Genomic DNA, 19,129 nt, shown 5'->3' with positions numbered 1-19,129 from the left:
CTCAGCCCCAATTCCAAGGTGCTGCCATCATCCTAGGAGGTCAGCCTTCATCCACGTACTTTAGCTGTGAAGGACTCGGACTCTCTTCTGGGTTTCACTGCTGTTCCTTTAAACTATAAAGTGCCCAGTCTACAATTCCCTACGATCACATTGTACTCTGTAAATCTTAACTCAGAATATTGAGTCTCTGTGTCCTGATATTGAAGAACTGGGGTTGTTAAGAGGAAGTTATTTCACTACCTCAAGTAGGAGGGCACCAAGCTAGCTGGGTGCCAGAAAGTGGGGCTGCTTGTGCTCCGAAGGATTATGGTATGATGATTTTGCTTGATATTGTTGAAAGTATATTTTTAAAGATCTATGCAATAACAGATACGTATTCTACTTATAGAATCCAGTTCTTATTGTTTTGACTCTACCAGTTCTGAGTCATGCAAAACCTTTCAAACTGTCCATGCTCTTTTAAGTCTCATGAAACTCTGGGCTGCCTTAAAGAAAAAGCGTTATGGTTTGGCTGATAATTGCTGCAATAAATATAGAATGCCCTGGGCAGTTGCTGATATTTCTACAGAGGGAACGTGTTCTTTTTCAAGATCTGAAATAACTCAGATTTTATTGTACTAATATTGAGAAACAAAATTATATGAACTGTTATGATTTTTTGATCATTTTCTAAAACAAGTCTTCCTAAAAACTTATGAGTTGCAATCTTCCTTAGAAATTGTTCACAATTTACTAGCAACCACAACCTTTTTCATGTCTGTCTTTTTTTTTTTTTTTTTTAAATCCCACACTGCAGTGTTTAGTAATCAACTCTTACATTTGCTGCCAGTGAGGTATTTTATTCCCTGTTTCATAACTACATTAGATAGAGTATAAGTATAATAGAAACTCTTTGCATAATAGATAATTGTTCAAAATATTTCAAAGAGTTAGCTTTGAAATATGGATATAAGGTTAAAAGAAAGTGTATGCAATCCTTCTGGCAAGTAGCATTTTAATTATGGTGCAGCTGAATATCAAGTTTAGGCTCTCTTTATGTCAATTGCATGGCAAAGAACTATGTTCAAGTAATGTTATTACTTTGCAAAGTCAAGCACTCAAAAGTTAGGAAATATCAGAATTGAGATTGCGTGTACACACACACACACTACACACACATACGCTGCACACACAAACACACAGGTTGCGCATGCTGCACAGGCACAGTTACATGCTGTTTTTTTCCACAGGACCCCTGCCTTGTTTCTATCCAGATTTGGTAAAGCACTTAACCACAGGAAGACAATGGGCTACTCATATACACCTCTATCTCGATATAATGCTGTCCTCGGGAGCCAAAAAATCTTACCGCGTTATGGGTGAAACTGCGTTATATCGAACTTGCTTTGATCCGCCAGAGTGCGCAGCCCCGCCCCCCTGGAGCACTGCTTTACCGCGTTATATTCGAATTCGTGTTATATTGGGTTGCGTTATATCGGGGTAGAGGTGTACTTACAGTTAAGCATGTGTGAAGTGCTTTGCCTTAGAGCATAAGGATTTTGTAGTATGTTTCCACAGATTTGCCTTTATAACAGCTTTTACTGTAGTCATTCTTTAACATTCTGCTCTTTAAAAGGAATAGAAAAAGAGCATAAGTTTAAAGCAGGTAAATATCCCCATAATGTAGGATCAGTTGCATGGACATCAGGGTGTGCAAAAGAGTTTAGTAAATCTTCATTTGTCCCTCATTGGAAGGTATGCAAGACAGGAATTATGTCTTAATATCAGTTTGCACAGCACCTAGCACAGTGGTGTCCCTATCTTGATTCAGACCTCTGGGTGTTACTATAATAATAATTTAGCAATCTAATTGTGACCCAATTCTATGCTCAACTTGTCAGTAATGCTGGGTAATTTCTGCACTGTGCTTAAAAAGTGTTAATTTCTCTCTCAATATTTTAGGTACAGTGGAAAATAAAACCTACGTTTATTACCAGTTTTCAGTTACCAATGTAAGTAATTTTTCATACTGTTATTTTCATTGTGTTCATTTTAATCTGTAATGTTTTCAGTTAATCAGAGCATCATGTTTCGTTGTTTGTTCATTCATTCTTTTACTAACTTTTAGATATCATAAAAGCACCCATATTTCCTGACAGGTAATAAAATTGACATACAACTATTTATCAAGTAGTAGAACTGCAAGGTGATGATTGCCTTCAGCTCTCATCATACCAATGGGAGTTTTGCCTGAGTAAGGGAGGAGATGCAGTTCTAATAAAAATGCAGTAGTGGACTCTATAAAATGTATTTTAATTTATTTCTGCACAAACTTTTTTGGTTTTAGACTCTAGACAGATATTCTGTCAGTAGAAATAAATGTATTTGCTAACAAATAATACTTTGATTAGGACAGCAATTCTATCATTTCTTACATATTAAAAAGCGTCATAAAGTCCACACATAAGGCTGAATATGTCCCTTCTATGGGGATGAAGAACTAGGGTAGGGAAGGAGTGTTGCATCTATTGCATCATTCACTCCTTCCTTTGACCCCACAGAAGCCCCTTCATGCGTTCTCCGTTGGACTTGGGTCTTTTAAGTGAGTGGTGGGGACAGGATCAGAACTACTGTATACAACATTGTCCCCCTCAATCCTTGGGGATTCCAAACCTAGATAATTCTGATTGGGTAAGAATTAATTTGTGTTCCTTTCTCTGCTATGCTGAAATTCACCCAGGGGAACAGCTGGTAGAGGGGAAACTCACAGGAAGCATAGGAGTGGAAGTGTGAATACCTTCATAGATCTGATTATCATTTTTCTTTTCCTTATTTTTAATCTAAAGTATTTTCCCTACATCAGTGGTGTATAGTGAAGCCAATGAGCTGGCATTTTAGAGGTGTCAATTTTTAATTTTTATTCTAAGGAGTGAATGTCAGCAATTTAATTAGGCTGTCAGTACATAGATAGTTGATAGTCTCTTTTGTCTATTTTTTCTAGATTTAAACAAGAATTTTTAGCAGCTATTTAATGGTTGCATTCAATTCCCTCAAAAAGAGCTTGAATAATGTTAAAAAATCCTAATTGTCCCACATAATAAGTCTGTGTTATTATTACAGCTACCATGACACTGACGTGTATAGAATTTAACAGTATCCTTTCCTGGTGACTGAGTGGTTGAAGGGGCTAGTACTAGGATATAGAGCCTTTTACTAGTGTGTCATCTGTTTGATCCTAGCACAGCTCCATTGTGGCAGAAAGCTACTGACTGATGGTAATGTGATAGTGTAAATAGCTTAATGTTGGTCCATGACATGAGTCGAGAAAGTTCACACCATAAAAAATCACCCCTAGTGCACTAAATGGTAGCCTTGTTTGCATTCTTAGCAGAGAGGCCAAGGACCTGATGTATGCAGAGAATAAATTTATATAACTGGTTCCTCCAGGTCATAGCTGAGATGCACTTGTTGGATGCTGTGGGGAAAATTTCTCTGTTGCTACTTGTGATGCACCTGTTCTGGGGATCGCTGCATAACCACAGGCTTATGTACTGGGCTATCAGTCTTCCATTAGCCCTGAATCCACACACAAGTATTGCTGTTTTTTGATAAGTAATCAAAAGTTTATTAGTAATTAACATAATTTGTTTCATAATCATTTACTCTTTGTGGTTACAAAGACATTGTAATCAAGGGCATATTTCCTGCTCTTATTGAAAGTCAATAAAGAAAGGTTAATTCATTGCATAAAGCTGCCATATATCAATTCAATCAATAATGGAGAACATCTATTTTTAACAAACAAATAACTGACATTTTATTAAACAGGTAAATTGCTAAGAAAATATAGTGCCCTGTTCAAGAATGGAAAAAAAAAAATATTGCATCAGCTATCTTCATTTCCCTAGTACATTTGAGCTGCGGATCATAAACTAGGGGTGAAATCCTGGTCTCACTGAAGTTAATGAGAGTTCTGCCCTTGACTTCAATGAGACCAGGGTTTTTCCCTATATAGGCAAGGTAAATACATCTGAACCAGAAATGCTCTCCTCCTCTCCACCATATGCTTTCCCAAAGCGAGCATGGAGCTTCAAGTAAATGGAGCTATGTGGGAATCTGGTCCTTTAAAATTTTAATAATTTTTTTGAAGTAATTAAAGAATAGAGAACCTCTGTTTTATTGATGGCTCTTCCCTCCCTTCTGAACAGACAGCTGGTTATATTCTGGATCTGATATGTGGGTTAGGATTGAAGCTGAGAGGGTTGGATATTATAGCCAAACCATGGACGGATCATGGTGAGGCTGGAGATGGTGAGATTTATTGTGCGTTTCAACCTTCACAAGAATGATGTTTTGGAGTGTATTTATGATTTCATGGCTGCAATCACAGCCATAGTGCTGTCCTGGTGGTGGTTCCACAGCCACCTAGATCAGAGGTGGGCAAACTACGGCCCTCGGGCCACAACTGGCCCTCGGGACCGTCCTATCCGGCCCCTGAGCTCCTGACCCAGGAGGCTAGCCCCTCCCCTGCTGACCCCCCACCCCCGCAGTCTTCACTCGCTCACTCTGCCGCCGGCACAATGCTCTGGGAGGCAGGGCTGTGAGCTCCTGGGGCAGCTCAGCTGCAGAGCCCGGCCTGACCCCCGGTGCTCTGTGCTGCATGGTGGCGGTGGCGTGGCCTGGCTCCAGCCGGGCGGCGTGGCTGTAGCACCGCCAGCCACAAGTGCTCCAGGCAGCGCGGTAAGGGGGCACAGAGCACGGGGGGTTGGATAGAGGGCAGGGGAGTTTGGGGTGGTGGTCAGGGGGTGGGGGGGTGTATAGGGGACGGGGCGGGTGGGGGGGGGGACGGGGTTGAATGGGGGCAGGGATCCCGGGGGCAGTCAGGAAGGAGAGTGGGGGTTGGATGGGGCGGCAAGGGGCAGTCAGGGGCAGAGGTTCCGGGGGCGGTCAGGGGACAGGGAGCAGAGGTGTGCGGATGGGGCAGGTGTCCAGGGGGGCCATCAGGGAACGGGGGGGTTGGATGGGGCAGGAGTCCCGGGGGGGGCAGATAGAAGATAGGGGCCGGGCCACAACCCCCTCCCCTAACCGGCGCTCCATACAATTTACGAAACCCGATGCAGCCCTCAGGCCAAAAAGTTTGCCCGCCCCTGACCTAGATGATGATTAAGCCACTAGATCTAGTGTTTGTTTTCAATTCAGTGATTCAGTCAGTGGAAGTTGAAAGCACTCGGCACCTGACAGAAGACACTTGGTACGTCTCTGATTTGGGTACCTGCTCTGACTGAATAGGGTTCAGTCTTGCTGTATCAAAGTAAATAGGATATAAGTCAGAATGCTACTTCAACGCTTCTCTGGCTCATGTCCCTCATTTGCTCTTTCATTATTTCTAAAAAAAATTTTTTTTTTAAAAAGTAAAAGATACAATTGAAGTACATTGTACGAATTACAAGAACGAAACAGTGTCCATAATGTAATATTTATTTATGTTAAACATATGTTATATTATAGATCATGGCCTTTAAGAAAGAATATTAATTATACAGTTAAAGAAACTACTAAGGGGAAGAAAAAACAAGTGTGTGTGTCATTTTATAAATTGTATTGTAAAGAATTGTTTAGAAAAACAAAAAGTGACTTTTTCCAGTAAATCATACAAGACAGTGTGTGACAATATAATCTGAATATCTTGTCTTTCAGAATAGCTTAAAAATGAATGTTTTGCACATGAACTACATTGATCCCAACAACTTAATGTTTGAGGAAATCAAAATCTTTGGATTGCCCGTTCAACCTACAATTCTTACTGTGTCTGAAAATGGTGCGGTGCAGAATTCTCCTCATAATATCAGCTATAATCCTTCAAATAAGGTAAATAATATTTTAATTCAGGGACAAAAGCTTCTGAAGAATTTTATAAACTTTCTTTCAGGTGCTTAATAGAATGGGTTCATGGATGTAATCATGTATAGTAAATCTATTTTGTTGCAGAATAAAGGCACTTAAAGCTACAATTGTGTTATGCTCAATAAAAATGTATAAAAAAATGCATGCCAGTTTTGCCCTCAGACACAGACTTACAACTCTCAGTAGCCAGTAGAAGTTGTGCATGAACCCCAGATGGCTGGATTTGACTTAAAGAGTAGAGTGTCATATTTGCACAAGGTAAACAGTATTTGACATTAACATCAATGCTCAAAGAGTCCTTTTAAAAACGAAAATGTGTGTGGCTCTGAAAGCTTCTCAGGCATCAGTGCCACAAGCACTCCTCATCAGGATGAGTTCTGAGTGGCAGCCACATGGCAGATGTATGTGCTGATTAAGCAGTCACTTTAAAACCCCATTGAGCTGCCATTCTTGACAAATCTTATGAAGGATCCTGAGAATCCTGCCACTACTGTGTATCTGGTTTCTGCATCATCTTTTAACTATTACAGGTGATTGCGTTAAATTAAAATGATAGAAATAAGACAAATAGACCCAATATTGATTACAGTAATTGTGTCTAAGGTTAGACACTTAAATCCATATTTAGGCACCTAACTAACAGTGGTCTGATTTTCATTCATTATAAACTTCAGTGGAAGCTGTCAGTACTCAGCCACTTTTATTTACTTGCTTAAGTATTAATTTAGGAGCTTGTTATAGAATTCAAGTCTGAAAATTTTAGTTTTCACGCATTTTAAAAAATATTAATAAACTAAGTATTATGGGGTAGATCCTCAGCTGGAGTATGTTGTCATACGTCAATAGAGCCATGACAATTTATACTCAGTGAGAATCTGTCCCTATATGGGTTGAAGACAACATTGGTTGAGGTCAGTTTGAATAATTGTTCTTTGTTTAATTTTTTACAGGTTACCCATGTAACTGGGCTTCAACTTGAACTAGGAAAATCATACTTACTGGAATGGGATCAAGAGTTAAATAACATTGAAAGATTTGATTGTCACCCTAGTCCCAATCCAACACAAAAGACATGTGAAGCCTTGAACTGTATCTGGAAGGTGAGCAAAAATTATTTCTCTAACAGGGAACAGGAGTCAAAAATTTAAGAAACTTTTATCTTTTTCCTTATAGTTTACTGTTGTGAAAAAGATGGATCAAGGCAATTTCAGAATGGAATTAGTCTGACAATTTTCTCCTTTTACAAGACTTCTTTTAAACAAGGGGCCATATTGTCAGCTGCTGCGTGATAGCATAGCACTGTTGACTTCAATGGAACCAGGACAGTTTGGAACAGATGAGGATCTGGCCAACATATATTAAAAATTGAAGATGATGTGGTATTCTTAAAAGACAGGGACAAATAATACTTATAATTATGCTTCCACTTACAGCTCTTCCCCTGCACATCAGCTCACAGTGCCTTTTGCAGGTCAATCTGCCTTTGTCAGCATTCCATACTCTCAATAAAACAGGTTCTAATTTAAAATTAGCTCTACTGGAACATAAAATCTGAAGAAACCCTTGAACTTTAGGGAAGTTTTCATCCAGTTTTTAACGTAATGACTTGGATCTGTCTTTGTAAAATGGATCCAGACAGGAACAGCTGATATGAAGTTCCTCAAACTTGGGTGACTTTTTTTTCTGGATCTAAATCTATGCTTTAAAACTTGGGTGCATCTCTAGCTCTGAAGTCTTAAGATTCTGTGCAGGCCACTCCTGAGAACATAACAGCCATGAGGGCTGATGTGTTTACCTCCACTCACTGTACTACAAGTATCCAGTGTATCACTATGTAAAATGCTTTGGGATGATGAACATTTGAAAAGGGCTGTCTGTCTCTGGGTAAAATGAAATTTTATTCCAGTTCTGAGCTGGGACTTTTTTAAAAATAGAGAAACTTAATCTTATCAAATTGTGCATTGTGCAGTTGATTAAATCTCCACTGGGAATTGGGATGTGCCCAGCAAACTTATTTTCACTTGAGAACAACTAGACAGAGTTTGAAGCTAGGTGAAAGCTTACTGCATTAAGCTACATCAACAGATGCAACCACAGACTGATTATTTTTGGATGTTCATTTTCAGTTAGAGCAGGAGCCTGGAAGTTATTTGCTGTCAGTTCTCAGACAAACAAGGCCTATAACCCTGGATGGGTATTTTAACCCTTATTCTAGAGAATAATAATAATAAATTAATAATAAAAGCCTTCAGGGAGCAGCCACCGTGATATGCCTCTGAAGACCTAAAGAGGATGGTGGGACACCTGTCCTCTTGAAGATATCCAATAGAAAGGATAGAGATTCCAGCACCATGAACAGCAGCTGCCCAAGACTGCATATCTTTGTGGAATTAGGCTGAAATTGAAAGGGCGAGGTAGAACCATCCCCTCTTTTTTTGAATGGATTTGGTCAATCTAAATTGTTCATACAACGTTGCCTGAACAGTATGAATACATTTTTAATAGATGCAATATGCTATAGAGTTGAAAGGATTGATAGCTTCCTCTTTGCTAAACTCTACTAACATTAACCTTTTCAAGAAGCTTGACATGAAATAGTTGCATGTTAAAAATAGGAGTCTTGTGGAATTCTCTTTTAATGAGGTTTAAAATTCAGGCTTCCAAATACTGTTTACTGATCTACAGTATATTTGAATTTGCAGCCTGTCTCCACTGGTAATGTGCCACCCTGTTACTACCCTTCTGACAATGGTTATTCTGTCAGTCAAATTACATACACCTCTTCAGGTTTATCGGTGAACCTCAACAGAAATAGTAATTATGCTAATCGTGCTGCGACTTCTACTACCCCTATCAATACACTTCGCTTGGATGTGACATATCATGACAACAATATGCTGCAATTTAAGGTAAAATCATTCTGAAATTGTTGTGAACTGAGATTGTTCCATTGGTTACATTTTTTTTCTTATATAAATTATCTTTTTTTTTAAAATCAGTTGTCTGCTTTTTGTACATTGGTTGACTACCCTGACTTTTCCACCTGATGAGGTAGATTTCTTCATTTAGCTAAATAGCTGTTATTTGGGTTTAAGCCAAATCCTCTCTTCTCACAAGAGCTTATGTCCTAGTTCTTATAACTTAATCATATGTAATAGTGTATAAACACCCAAACAACCAATCAGAATTTGGAGAATCTTGGAGTTCTTGAGGAACTTTATCATTAGGATGTAAGTATTATGCATTAACAGTAAGTATTACTGATGATAACTTTTGTGCTAATGACACTTATAAAACTATATTCTAAAAATAACATTAATAAATTATTAAAGTGATCATATTGCATACATTGAATTCACCTATTAAGACAGACTATAGAATAAAGAGAACATAGACTTGGTATGTAAGCATAGCAAAAAACATAAAACGTTAACAAAAAACTTATAAAGGTGGCTTAAAAGTATGAAAAAGTGAAAAATTCTCTTTACTATGTATAAAAATAAATTCAGGGCCACATTAACCAACAGTAATCTCTTGAGCAAAAGAAAAGATTCTTCAACCTTCATTGCTTCTTATATACCAGTCCATATATCTATTATTTTAATTATAATGATATAACTGAGAAAACTGATATTGAAAGAGAATGCCTCATCCAACACACTCACACTACAATTTTTTATCTGTTTTAGCTAAATGTTTGTTCAAGACTTGTAACTATATTGGTTGCATTTGAAAAAGTTTGTCAGAAATCTTCCTCTATTTAAGATTCTACCAGGCTGAGAGGTGTACCCTGTAATTAATATGGGGAATAGTGATTGAACTTGTAATATTTCTAAAAAGAGATTGAACTTTTAAGTGCCATCAATGTATAGATCTTTTGAATATTTTATATGCACTCAAGTGAACTGATTTCTTCTTCATAGATTTATGATTACAACAATAAAAGATATGAGGTTCCAGTACCACTAAATATTCCTAGCAGTCCTACAAGTACATATGAGAATCGACTCTATGAAGTAGCAATTCAGAACAATCCATTCGGCATCCAGATTCGACGCAAAAGCACAGGGACAATTATGTAAGTGAATCCTTTTCTTTTTTTGCTATAGGTAACATTTTTTAATTTTAGGTTGCGCCAAACCATGTTCGCTTCCACTGTATTGTGCTAGGTGGATTACCTCTTGTTTTCTCCCCCCCCAGTGGCAGCAGCCAGATAATGACAGCCCCTCCTTTTGGGATATGCCTAACCATTGACCACTTGTCTCAGTTAATAGCCTAATAAACTGATTGTTAATGGACTGAACTTCTGTAGTTAATAGCATTGAGGAACATCTCTTTTCCTCACCAAATGGCCAAGAAGTCTCCCTTATCACCTCACATCATTGGCTATTGTAAGTTTTAGATCTCGTGGTAGAGTGACTCTAATGACAGTATTTTATTTCCCTCTGCAATCCCATGTTTCAATTGGATAGAATAATTAGCAGTTTGCTTTTGTCTTTGGCATGGGTAATTGTTGGTTATGACAAAAGATGTTCAGCAAATTTTATTGCTTGCCTGGTGATGTGATTTACTTTTCCCCTTAGCATCAAGGTTGTGATTGTAAGATATTTTTACTTGCGACTTTCATCTCTTGGTATGAGTTATGATTGATGGATTTTTGTTTGTTCTGTTTCTTTTTGTAAATGGACACCCATTTGCTTACTTTTTGTATGTGCTAGGGGTTTTGTTTGTTTGGGCTTTTAAGCGACATGGTTTTTCAGTAGGTGTCCCCCCATTCCCTTTCCTCCAAGGTTGAAACTTTCAGACCAAAGGGCAAGTGGCCCTGACAGCAGTGGTTAAAATTGCCTCTTCTTCTTCCACTAAGTGCACTGTCTGCCTTTCTAGCTGTTTGTCTGCATGTTAATACCACTCAATAGAGTATTTTAACTTCTCCCAGGGAATTTAGTGTGGTCTCTCTGCACCTGCAGCAGTTGGAAAATGGGGAGATGCCTTTCTTCTGGACAGGTATCTACCTAAACATAGGCCAGTACTGATAGGGATGGGACTGTGGAAAGACCAGACTCCCATCTTTCCAAATGAGAAGGAGGTGATGACTGATGCAGGTAGCCCTGGTCAGTAGGTGTGGTTGTTTTGTGGGCAAGGTCTTCAGAAGGAATGTAGAATTTGCCTGAATTTTCCAGATGTGAAAGGAAGTTGAAGTAGCCTTTTGAGACCATCTGAGCATTCCCACTTTTTACAACTGCAGGACTTCCTGCCCTACGGTTAGGAGTTATTACTTGACCTGTAAGAGGTGATCGGATGAGCTATTCCAATATCTAGCCAGTCAGTGTCATCATTTGAGTGTGTGCTCTTTCATCATATGTGCTAGGTGGAAGTACCAAAAATGTTGGCTTATACCTGAGTAAATTGCCTTCTTCTAAAGTACCACATCTTCTGGTGAAAAGTTGTTTTTTTGTTTTGTTTTGTTTTTTGTTTTGTTATATATTGCTTTTTATGTTTGTATAAGGGGGACTATTAGTATATCTGAGAGATTATCTTCAGGCACTTCCCCAGAAATTTGTTTGCACTTTGAACGCAATTGATTCTACTGCAAAATGTCAGGCTCATTCTTCCAATCAAATTCAGAAAAAAGAGAAATTAGACTTGCATCCTGAGGGATTTTTGCTAATATCCTCTATCCTTTGAGTCTGGATTGCTTAAATCTTTTGGATTACGGATGCTGATACAACTGTTCAAAGCTGATACACATTCAAATGGAGAGACCTTACACCTGAGACTGAGAGAGCGAGACAGACCTAGATGTGTAAGAACTGAGAAGAGAGGAGAGGAGACGTTTTCTGTGCAGTGTTGCTTCTAGGGCTGTTTTCTGGAAGACGCACATAAGTGTGATAACTAAGGACTTAGTCTAATGCCGTATAAGTGTAACGGGGTACACTGGAACTCTATGGCAGGGGAGGGTAACCCTCTTGGTCCACTACCCCATTTAACAGTTTTCCCCCCCAGGGTCATACCTGGGGGATAGGGGGTTACCTTTGGTGGTCAAAGGGAAGAAAATGTCTCAGGAGGACACCAGGGATTGTGGAAAGCAACCCCAAACAGCTGCCTCTGTTCATGGTCTGAAGCTGGCGTTCCAAAATGAAGGAGTAGGTTTCTGATCCCCTCCTTAACACTGAAGAATGTCTGGGGGTTTGCTGCTTGAGACTGTAGTTCAGACTCTGGCAGGGTTCTGGGAAGAGGGTACAGTTCACATCAGATAGAGACTCTCTTTCTTGTTCCTAGCCGTTGCATTATATTAAAGACAGAGGAAAATACATTAAAATACTATTTTCATGTAAAAAATTTCCATTGTTGCTACAAGGGTGTAGTATGCTTAAAAAGGGACACAAAGAGGACCCTGGGAATATAGCCAAGTCAGCCTAACTTCAATGCCTGGAAAGATACTGGGACAAATTATTAAACAATCAGTTTGTAAGCACCTAGAGGATAATAAGTTTATAAGGAATTCTCATAAGCAAACTAGGGAAATGCAGTCTAGATGAAATTATTATCAAGTGGGGTGCACAACCAGTTGAAAGACTGTGTTCAAAGAGTAGTTATAAATGGTTTGCTGTCAAACTGGGAGGCCATATCTAGTGGGGTCTCACAGGGGTCATTCCTGGGTCTGGTGCTATTCAATATTTCCATTAATGACTTTGATAATGGAGTGGAGAATGTGCTCATAAAATTTGCAGATGACACCAAGCTGGGAGGTGTTGCAAGCGCTTTGGAGAACAGGACTAGAATTCAAAACAACCTTGACAAAATGAAGAACTAGTCTGAAATCAACAAGACAAAATTCAGTAAAGACGAGTGCAAAGTACTTCATTTAGGAAGGACAAAATCAAATGCACAACTTCTAAATGGCTAGACAGTAGTACTGCAGAAAAAATCTGGGGTTATGGTGGGCCACAAGTTGAATGTGATTCAACAATGTGATGCAGTTGCCAAAATGGCTAATATCATTCTCAGTTTATTAACAGGAGTCTGGTATTTAAGACATGGAAGATAATTGTTCTGTTGTAGTTGGCACTGGTGAGGCCTCAGATGGAGTACTGTGTCCAGTTCTGGGCTCCACACTTTAAGAAAAATATGGACAAATTGGAAAGAGACCAAAGGAGAGCAACAAAAATGATAAAAGTTTTAGAAAATCTGATCTTTGAGAAAAAGTTTTAAAAAACTGGGCATCTTTAGTCTTGAGAGAAGATATGTTAAGGTCTGTTATAAAAGAAGACTGTAATCAATTGTTTTCCATGTCCACTGAAAGTAGGATAAGAAGTAATGGGCTTAATCTGCAGCAAGATAGACTAGGTAAATAGTAGGAAAAACTCTCTAATTATAAGTACAGGCAAGCTCTGGAATAGGCTTCCAAAATGGGTTGTGGGATCCCCATCGTTAGAGGTTTTTAAGAAGAGGTTGCACAAACATTTGTTAGGGATGGTCTAGGTTTACTTCCTCAGTGCAGGTGGCTGGACATTATGAGTTCTCGAGGTCTCTTCCAGTCCTAAGTTTCTATGATTCTATGATTTGTGAGTTGGAGGGGATGTGATCTACATGATTGTGAATGGAATCAAGGTGTTCATTGGATAGCCTTCATGCCAAAATGTGGTCCACTTTATTAAAAAGTTTGAGAACTCCTATAATTTAGACAATGTGGAAGACCAGAAAGTACAAATTAGAGGAGGACGGGGAAGTGCTGGACTAGTTTGCATAGATCAGATAATAGGGTCAATTATTGTACACTTCTTAGTGAACAGGGTTTTTTGTTTCTTTGTTTTTTGGAGGGGATTAGAAATGTATATGGGAGTTTCTGAGCTAAAACCCCTGGAAATACTTTGATATAGTTTTAAGTTTGTAAGGGAATGCTTTATGAATTGAAGTGTCTATTCTGTTTATTTTATGATCAGCAAGTAATATGCTAAACTTAGCTTATTTAGGTGATCAGATACCATGATGAGAAATATATTTATAAGACAGTAGATAAATAGAAAGGTAGATAATATTTATGTTGCACCCATTGCTGTGGTTTCTAGGGTCAAACTAGTTCTTTCACCTCATTCGTTTTTAAACTTTTTGCTTATCCCTAATGAAAGAGATTATTTGCATGTAAGAGGAAATCTTAAAGAAAAAGCAGTGCAAAGCACCAGGTACTTATTGGTGATAATTGAAGACTTCAGGAAAAACCTAAGGTCCCCCCTGTGAAAATTGCCATCATGGCTAATACGTTACACATTGACCAGACAGAATGTGTATGAATGCTAAGCTTTTACTTACCAGAACATAATTTTAAACACAAAACCAAATTCATTGTGTTTTTTCTGTTACTTTGGAAGTTGTTAAAATTGCAGGTGCAGAAAAAATATGTAATGGATTTAATGCCACAATTAATTTGCAGATAGATCTCAGTAACATGACAGTAAACACATTTTGTGTGAGCTTTCCCTCTTCCCACAATGACACATTAGTGAGGGACAAAGGAGAACAACGATGCGAGCACTTATATGACTTAAAATATATTTTACTTTCTCATTTATAAAAACCTATTTTGTAATACACTTTGTTCTTTTTAGGTACTTAAAATTGAATTGTACAGTGATTGCTTGGCCAACCAGAAAAAAAATTCATATCCACAGCTCGCTCTCCTGGAACTACATAATTATTCAGAAGATCTATTATCAGATCATAATTAGATGAACAATAAAGAATGAATTGAATTGCACTTAAATTTGCAGTGGATGAGATTCAGAGGTAGATTTTCAACACGGGGCAAAAATCTGCTATAAACATAAATGACATCTCCTTTTTTACTAAATTACATGTGGCACCAGGGCTTGGACTGTAGAGGGGGCAGGCGGGGAAGGTGATCATATTGTTTCAAGCACCTCCACCAAAATAAGCTCTGCCCATACATGTTGACAAAATGCGAGGACACTCACAATAAATTGTTCAAATGCCTCACTGAAATCGATGGCCTCTCAGAGCTGTTGTTTCAGGCTTTTTGCAAACTTTCGTACACATCTCTGCATCAGTTACATTTGGGTCACATTTTTAATGTTTTCTTTGCAACTGTAACAGTAAGAAACATCCTTCTTTTTTTTTTGTAAATGAAAGGCATGTTACTGGAGGACAAGATGGAAACTTCAGTACAGTGCTAGTGCAGTATCTGGGCATGTACTGGCTGTTTCTGAGCCCTGCACAGCACTGAAAACCTCTATTCCTCAATATTCTCTGCTGCTTCTTCATTCTTTCCTCTCTTTACTGATGGATAATGGGATAATTCTCATTCTTTTTCAGTTGGGATTCTCAGGTACCTGGTTTCACCTTTAGCGACATGTTCATTCAGATTTCTACCCGTCTGCCATCACAGTATATCTATGGATTTGGTGAAAATGAACACACTACATTTCGGCGTGATATGAACTGGCATACCTGGGGAATGTTCGCCAAAGACCAGCCCCCTGGTGTAAGTAGAAACAGATTTTGTTTTTTCTCTAAGTAGTTACGCTTTCTTTGCTTTATATGCATCTGGGTCTTTGTAGCTTGCTATTCACTTAAACTGAATCAAAGCAGACACTTTTTGAGAATTTAATATACAATCCGCTGTATTCTGCCTGGCGGTGGCAGGCTCATTTTGCCTATGGCTTGTAGGACAAATCCGCAGATGTGAATGAGCTACGCTTGGTACAGAAACTGAGGAGGGGGCAAAGGTGGCATTACACTATGTTTGCATTCCCCTGGCTTGATGGGGAAGGATAAAAAGTGTGACTACATATGCAGGCAGGCCCAGCATTGAGATCCCACATAGCCCTGACAGTCCTGATTTGCAGACTTCATATCTCAGTCCTAGGCCTTTGAATTGAGAGACCAGTATTAGTGCTCATCCAAAGGTCATTGAAGTCAACGTAAGAGTCCCATTGGACACTAGATCAGGCCCAGGAAGTATTGTAATTTGTGATGTGGAAAAATGTGTTTCAGGGAATAGGCTATGGACGTCTCTAATCCTGTCTTTTTAGTTATGATCAAAGACACCGATTGGAACTCAAGTCTTGATGTAGACATGAACAGTGGCAAATGCATCATATGCAATAGTACATTGCTGCTTTTCATGCTGTTCAGCTAACTGTTTAGTTGCAAATGATAGTTTTAGAAAAGCTAAACAAGTGTGATGCCAATTTGCATATTATAAGATAGTCAAATTTCCAAACAACATAAAGGTTGCACCCACAGTAATGCTCACATACCTGTTCTGCATGTAAAATCCCATACCTGTGTGAGCAAACTAGTATCTTGTAACAGGTAAATCAGTGTTAATGGATACTTGTGTATGCATATGTTATTTTCTGCATGGTGATGTGAGGTTTGCAGCCCCTATAAAGTGAACATTGAAAGTGGTGGCATATTTCTCTTAGAGCTGTCCACACAACAGATATTTCGGTTCCTTTGCAGTTCTGAAAAATCAGAAAAAAAATTGTTTCAGGTGAAACTTAATATTTTTTTTAAATTTTCAGCAAGTCTAAAATTGTGGTTTTTTTTAATTTGGGTCAAACTAAATGTTTTGTTAGACTTGAAACAAAACTTTTCAGTTAGATGAAGATTATTTTTTACATTTTTAAAAAATAAAATGAAAGAAAATTATGAAACAAAGTTGTGTTAGACTGAAAAATCAAAAGGTTCTGTTTCAAAAATTTTGAAACACATATTTCAATTTTTTAAAATTAAAACAATTCAGTGAAACTGACATGAATCTGTGAAACTTTTTGGTTTGCCGAATCTGCATTTTTGCCAAAAAAAAAAAAAAATCAGCCAAAAATTGTAATCTAGCTTCAATTGCTCTGTACCATTTCTTTCCTGTATATGCTGCTTCTCCACAACTCCAGTCACCACAATTATAGTCTCCTGATCATTACAATTTCAGCTCTAATGCCTTTCAAATAAGAGAGTCACCAGTGTGGATACTGATTACAAAAAAACTGCTTGAAAACAGGAATGCTTTGTACTGGGAAAGGTGCTTCATGTTAGCAGGAATTTATCAATAGTTATTCAGGGATCTAAAGTAGTACAATTATATTTTTCATACTCAAATGCTCTCAAACATATTGAGTTCAGAAGCTTCAAACTGAAAATAAACTTTCTGTAGGAAACTTAAATATTTACCTCCGTCTGTTTTAGAAGTGTGTGTGTGTGTGTGTGTGTGTGTGTGCGCGCGTAGGCAAAGGAAGAGATTCTCTGATAATTCTCTTGAAGTTATTTATCCAATCATTTATTATGATCACTAAAAGTAAATGGAAAATATGTGAATATTTAGGGTATTTCTATAGCAGAAAATTCTATTTTTATTTATTTTGCAGTACAAACTGAATTCTTATGGTGTCCATCCTTTTTACATGGGCTTAGAAAATGATGGAAATGCTCATGGAGTCCTCTTGCTTAACAGCAATGCAATGGGTAAAAAAAAAAGCACTTTTTTTTTTTATTCCTGAAGTGTTTTCATATATTGTGTCCTTTTTCCTTAAGAGCAGATTATCTAAACATTCTCTTTCTGCTTTTACTTTCTGGATTTTCAGATGTCACATTCCAGCCACATCCTGCTCTGACATATCGCACTATCGGAGGAATTCTGGACTTTTACATGGTGTTGGGCCCAATGCCAGAGCTTGTTGTTCAGGAATACACTGCAGTAGGATTGATATGATGTCACAATTAATTACATTTTTTAGTCTTAGATATCTTTTTTCATCATATTTCAATACTATATTTTCCCCTATTTTGTTGTTGTTAGCTGATTGGACGACCAGTCCTGCCACCGTACTGGGCTTTGGGATTCCAGTTATGCCGTTATGGATACAAAAATGACACAGAAGTCTCTGACCTGTACGAGGCAATGAAGGCAGCTCAGATACCTTATGTATGTTGTTCCAATTAAAGTGTATGCTACTGTTTGAACTCTGATTTTTCAGACTGTCCCCTGATGAAAAGGAGAATAAAAACAACCACTGCAGAATAGAAACTACTGTATGCACTAAACAGTAATTAAATTTCTTTGTTTACTCTGAGAGAAATAACAATAGTGCTCTCTTTGCTTTTTATTAGCTGGACCTATTAGTGGAAGCTATTTTGTACTATTGTATTTCATATTTTAAAAATCTTATTAGCTTATATGTGGCATGGTTGCAATTAAGGAGCTGATGTAATTCAAATGTCTGTATATTCCTGGAATATGGACACACATTGCATCCACATTGGGATCAGTCCTACATTCCCTGTGCTCTTAAAAGTCTTACTGAGTCAGTGGGAGTAATGGAGGTGCAAGGATTGCAGGACTGGGTTCATGATGCAGACAAATTGGGGCACTGGCTAGATTTAGCCTTTTGAAGGCAGGATCGTCTTGGTCTGGGGAGTAGTGCAGCTGGAGTCCCTGTTAGGAATTTTTGTTAACTCCGTTGGCCTCCACAGATTGAGACTTTGTTGATGCCATTGTGGAAATTATTCTGTGCCTCCCACACAGACATGGCTTGTAACATTTTTTAAAAATGCTGTGAGACAAACAGCTTCGGCACATAACTTATACCCCAATACCCTAGCATTTTCTCATATAATTATCATTTGCATTACAGTAACACCTGCAGGCCCCAGTCAGAAACGGGGCCCTTGTGCCTAGGCACAATGGTATAAAGTTATAGAAACCAGTAGGAAGGCTCAGGAGATGGAGGAGGAGGAGGGAAAATGCAAAATATATTCTGTGTTACATTTTTCCATCCTGAAGTATCATTGAAGGACCATGGTTGGTCACCCACCCAAGGGAATCTTCAAAAGGACCCACCATAATGATCCATCAAGCTAAAGGTGTTCCTTCACTTTATGATGCAGATCTATACATAGAGTGACCAGATGTCCCGATTTTATAGGGACAGTCCCGATTTTTGGGTCTTTTTCTTGTATAGGCTCCTATTACCCCCTACCCCCATCCCGATTTTTCACACTTGCTGTCTGGTCACCCTATCTATACATGACATGGAAGCATCTCATGATGTGCATAGCCATTTCCCTCACTATTTCATGGCATTGACACCCACCCACCCTCAATTAAAATGGGAAATCATTCTTCTCTAGTGTATAGCAATTTTTTTCTAGTGATAGCAAACTTCAGAATGAGTTAGCTGATAAAAGGTCTAATTTCATAGTGGTCTTGATTTTGGGAGTGTGTATATTC

At 38.4% G+C, this 19,129-nt stretch overlaps 1 protein-coding gene across 1 annotated transcript in view; it reads left to right on the top strand.

The window, feature by feature from the left end:
- Positions 1-19,129, top strand: part of SI (sucrase-isomaltase) — a 152,910-nt gene that overhangs the window by 58,525 nt on the left and 75,256 nt on the right. The window contains exons 22-30 of the mRNA XM_065410672.1: positions 1,942-1,991; positions 5,677-5,847; positions 6,834-6,983; positions 8,586-8,792; positions 9,807-9,961; positions 15,214-15,382; positions 17,268-17,364; positions 17,484-17,596; positions 17,699-17,824. Coding sequence (XP_065266744.1) covers positions 1,942-1,991; positions 5,677-5,847; positions 6,834-6,983; positions 8,586-8,792; positions 9,807-9,961; positions 15,214-15,382; positions 17,268-17,364; positions 17,484-17,596; positions 17,699-17,824 — 1,238 coding nt within the window. The remainder of the gene's footprint in view (positions 1-1,941; positions 1,992-5,676; positions 5,848-6,833; positions 6,984-8,585; positions 8,793-9,806; positions 9,962-15,213; positions 15,383-17,267; positions 17,365-17,483; positions 17,597-17,698; positions 17,825-19,129) is intronic.

The sequence above is a fragment of the Emys orbicularis genome, chromosome 9 (assembly GCF_028017835.1).
Source record: "Emys orbicularis isolate rEmyOrb1 chromosome 9, rEmyOrb1.hap1, whole genome shotgun sequence".
Lineage (NCBI taxonomy): Eukaryota > Metazoa > Chordata > Testudines > Emydidae > Emys > Emys orbicularis.
This window is presented reverse-complemented; position numbering and strand designations above follow the sequence as displayed.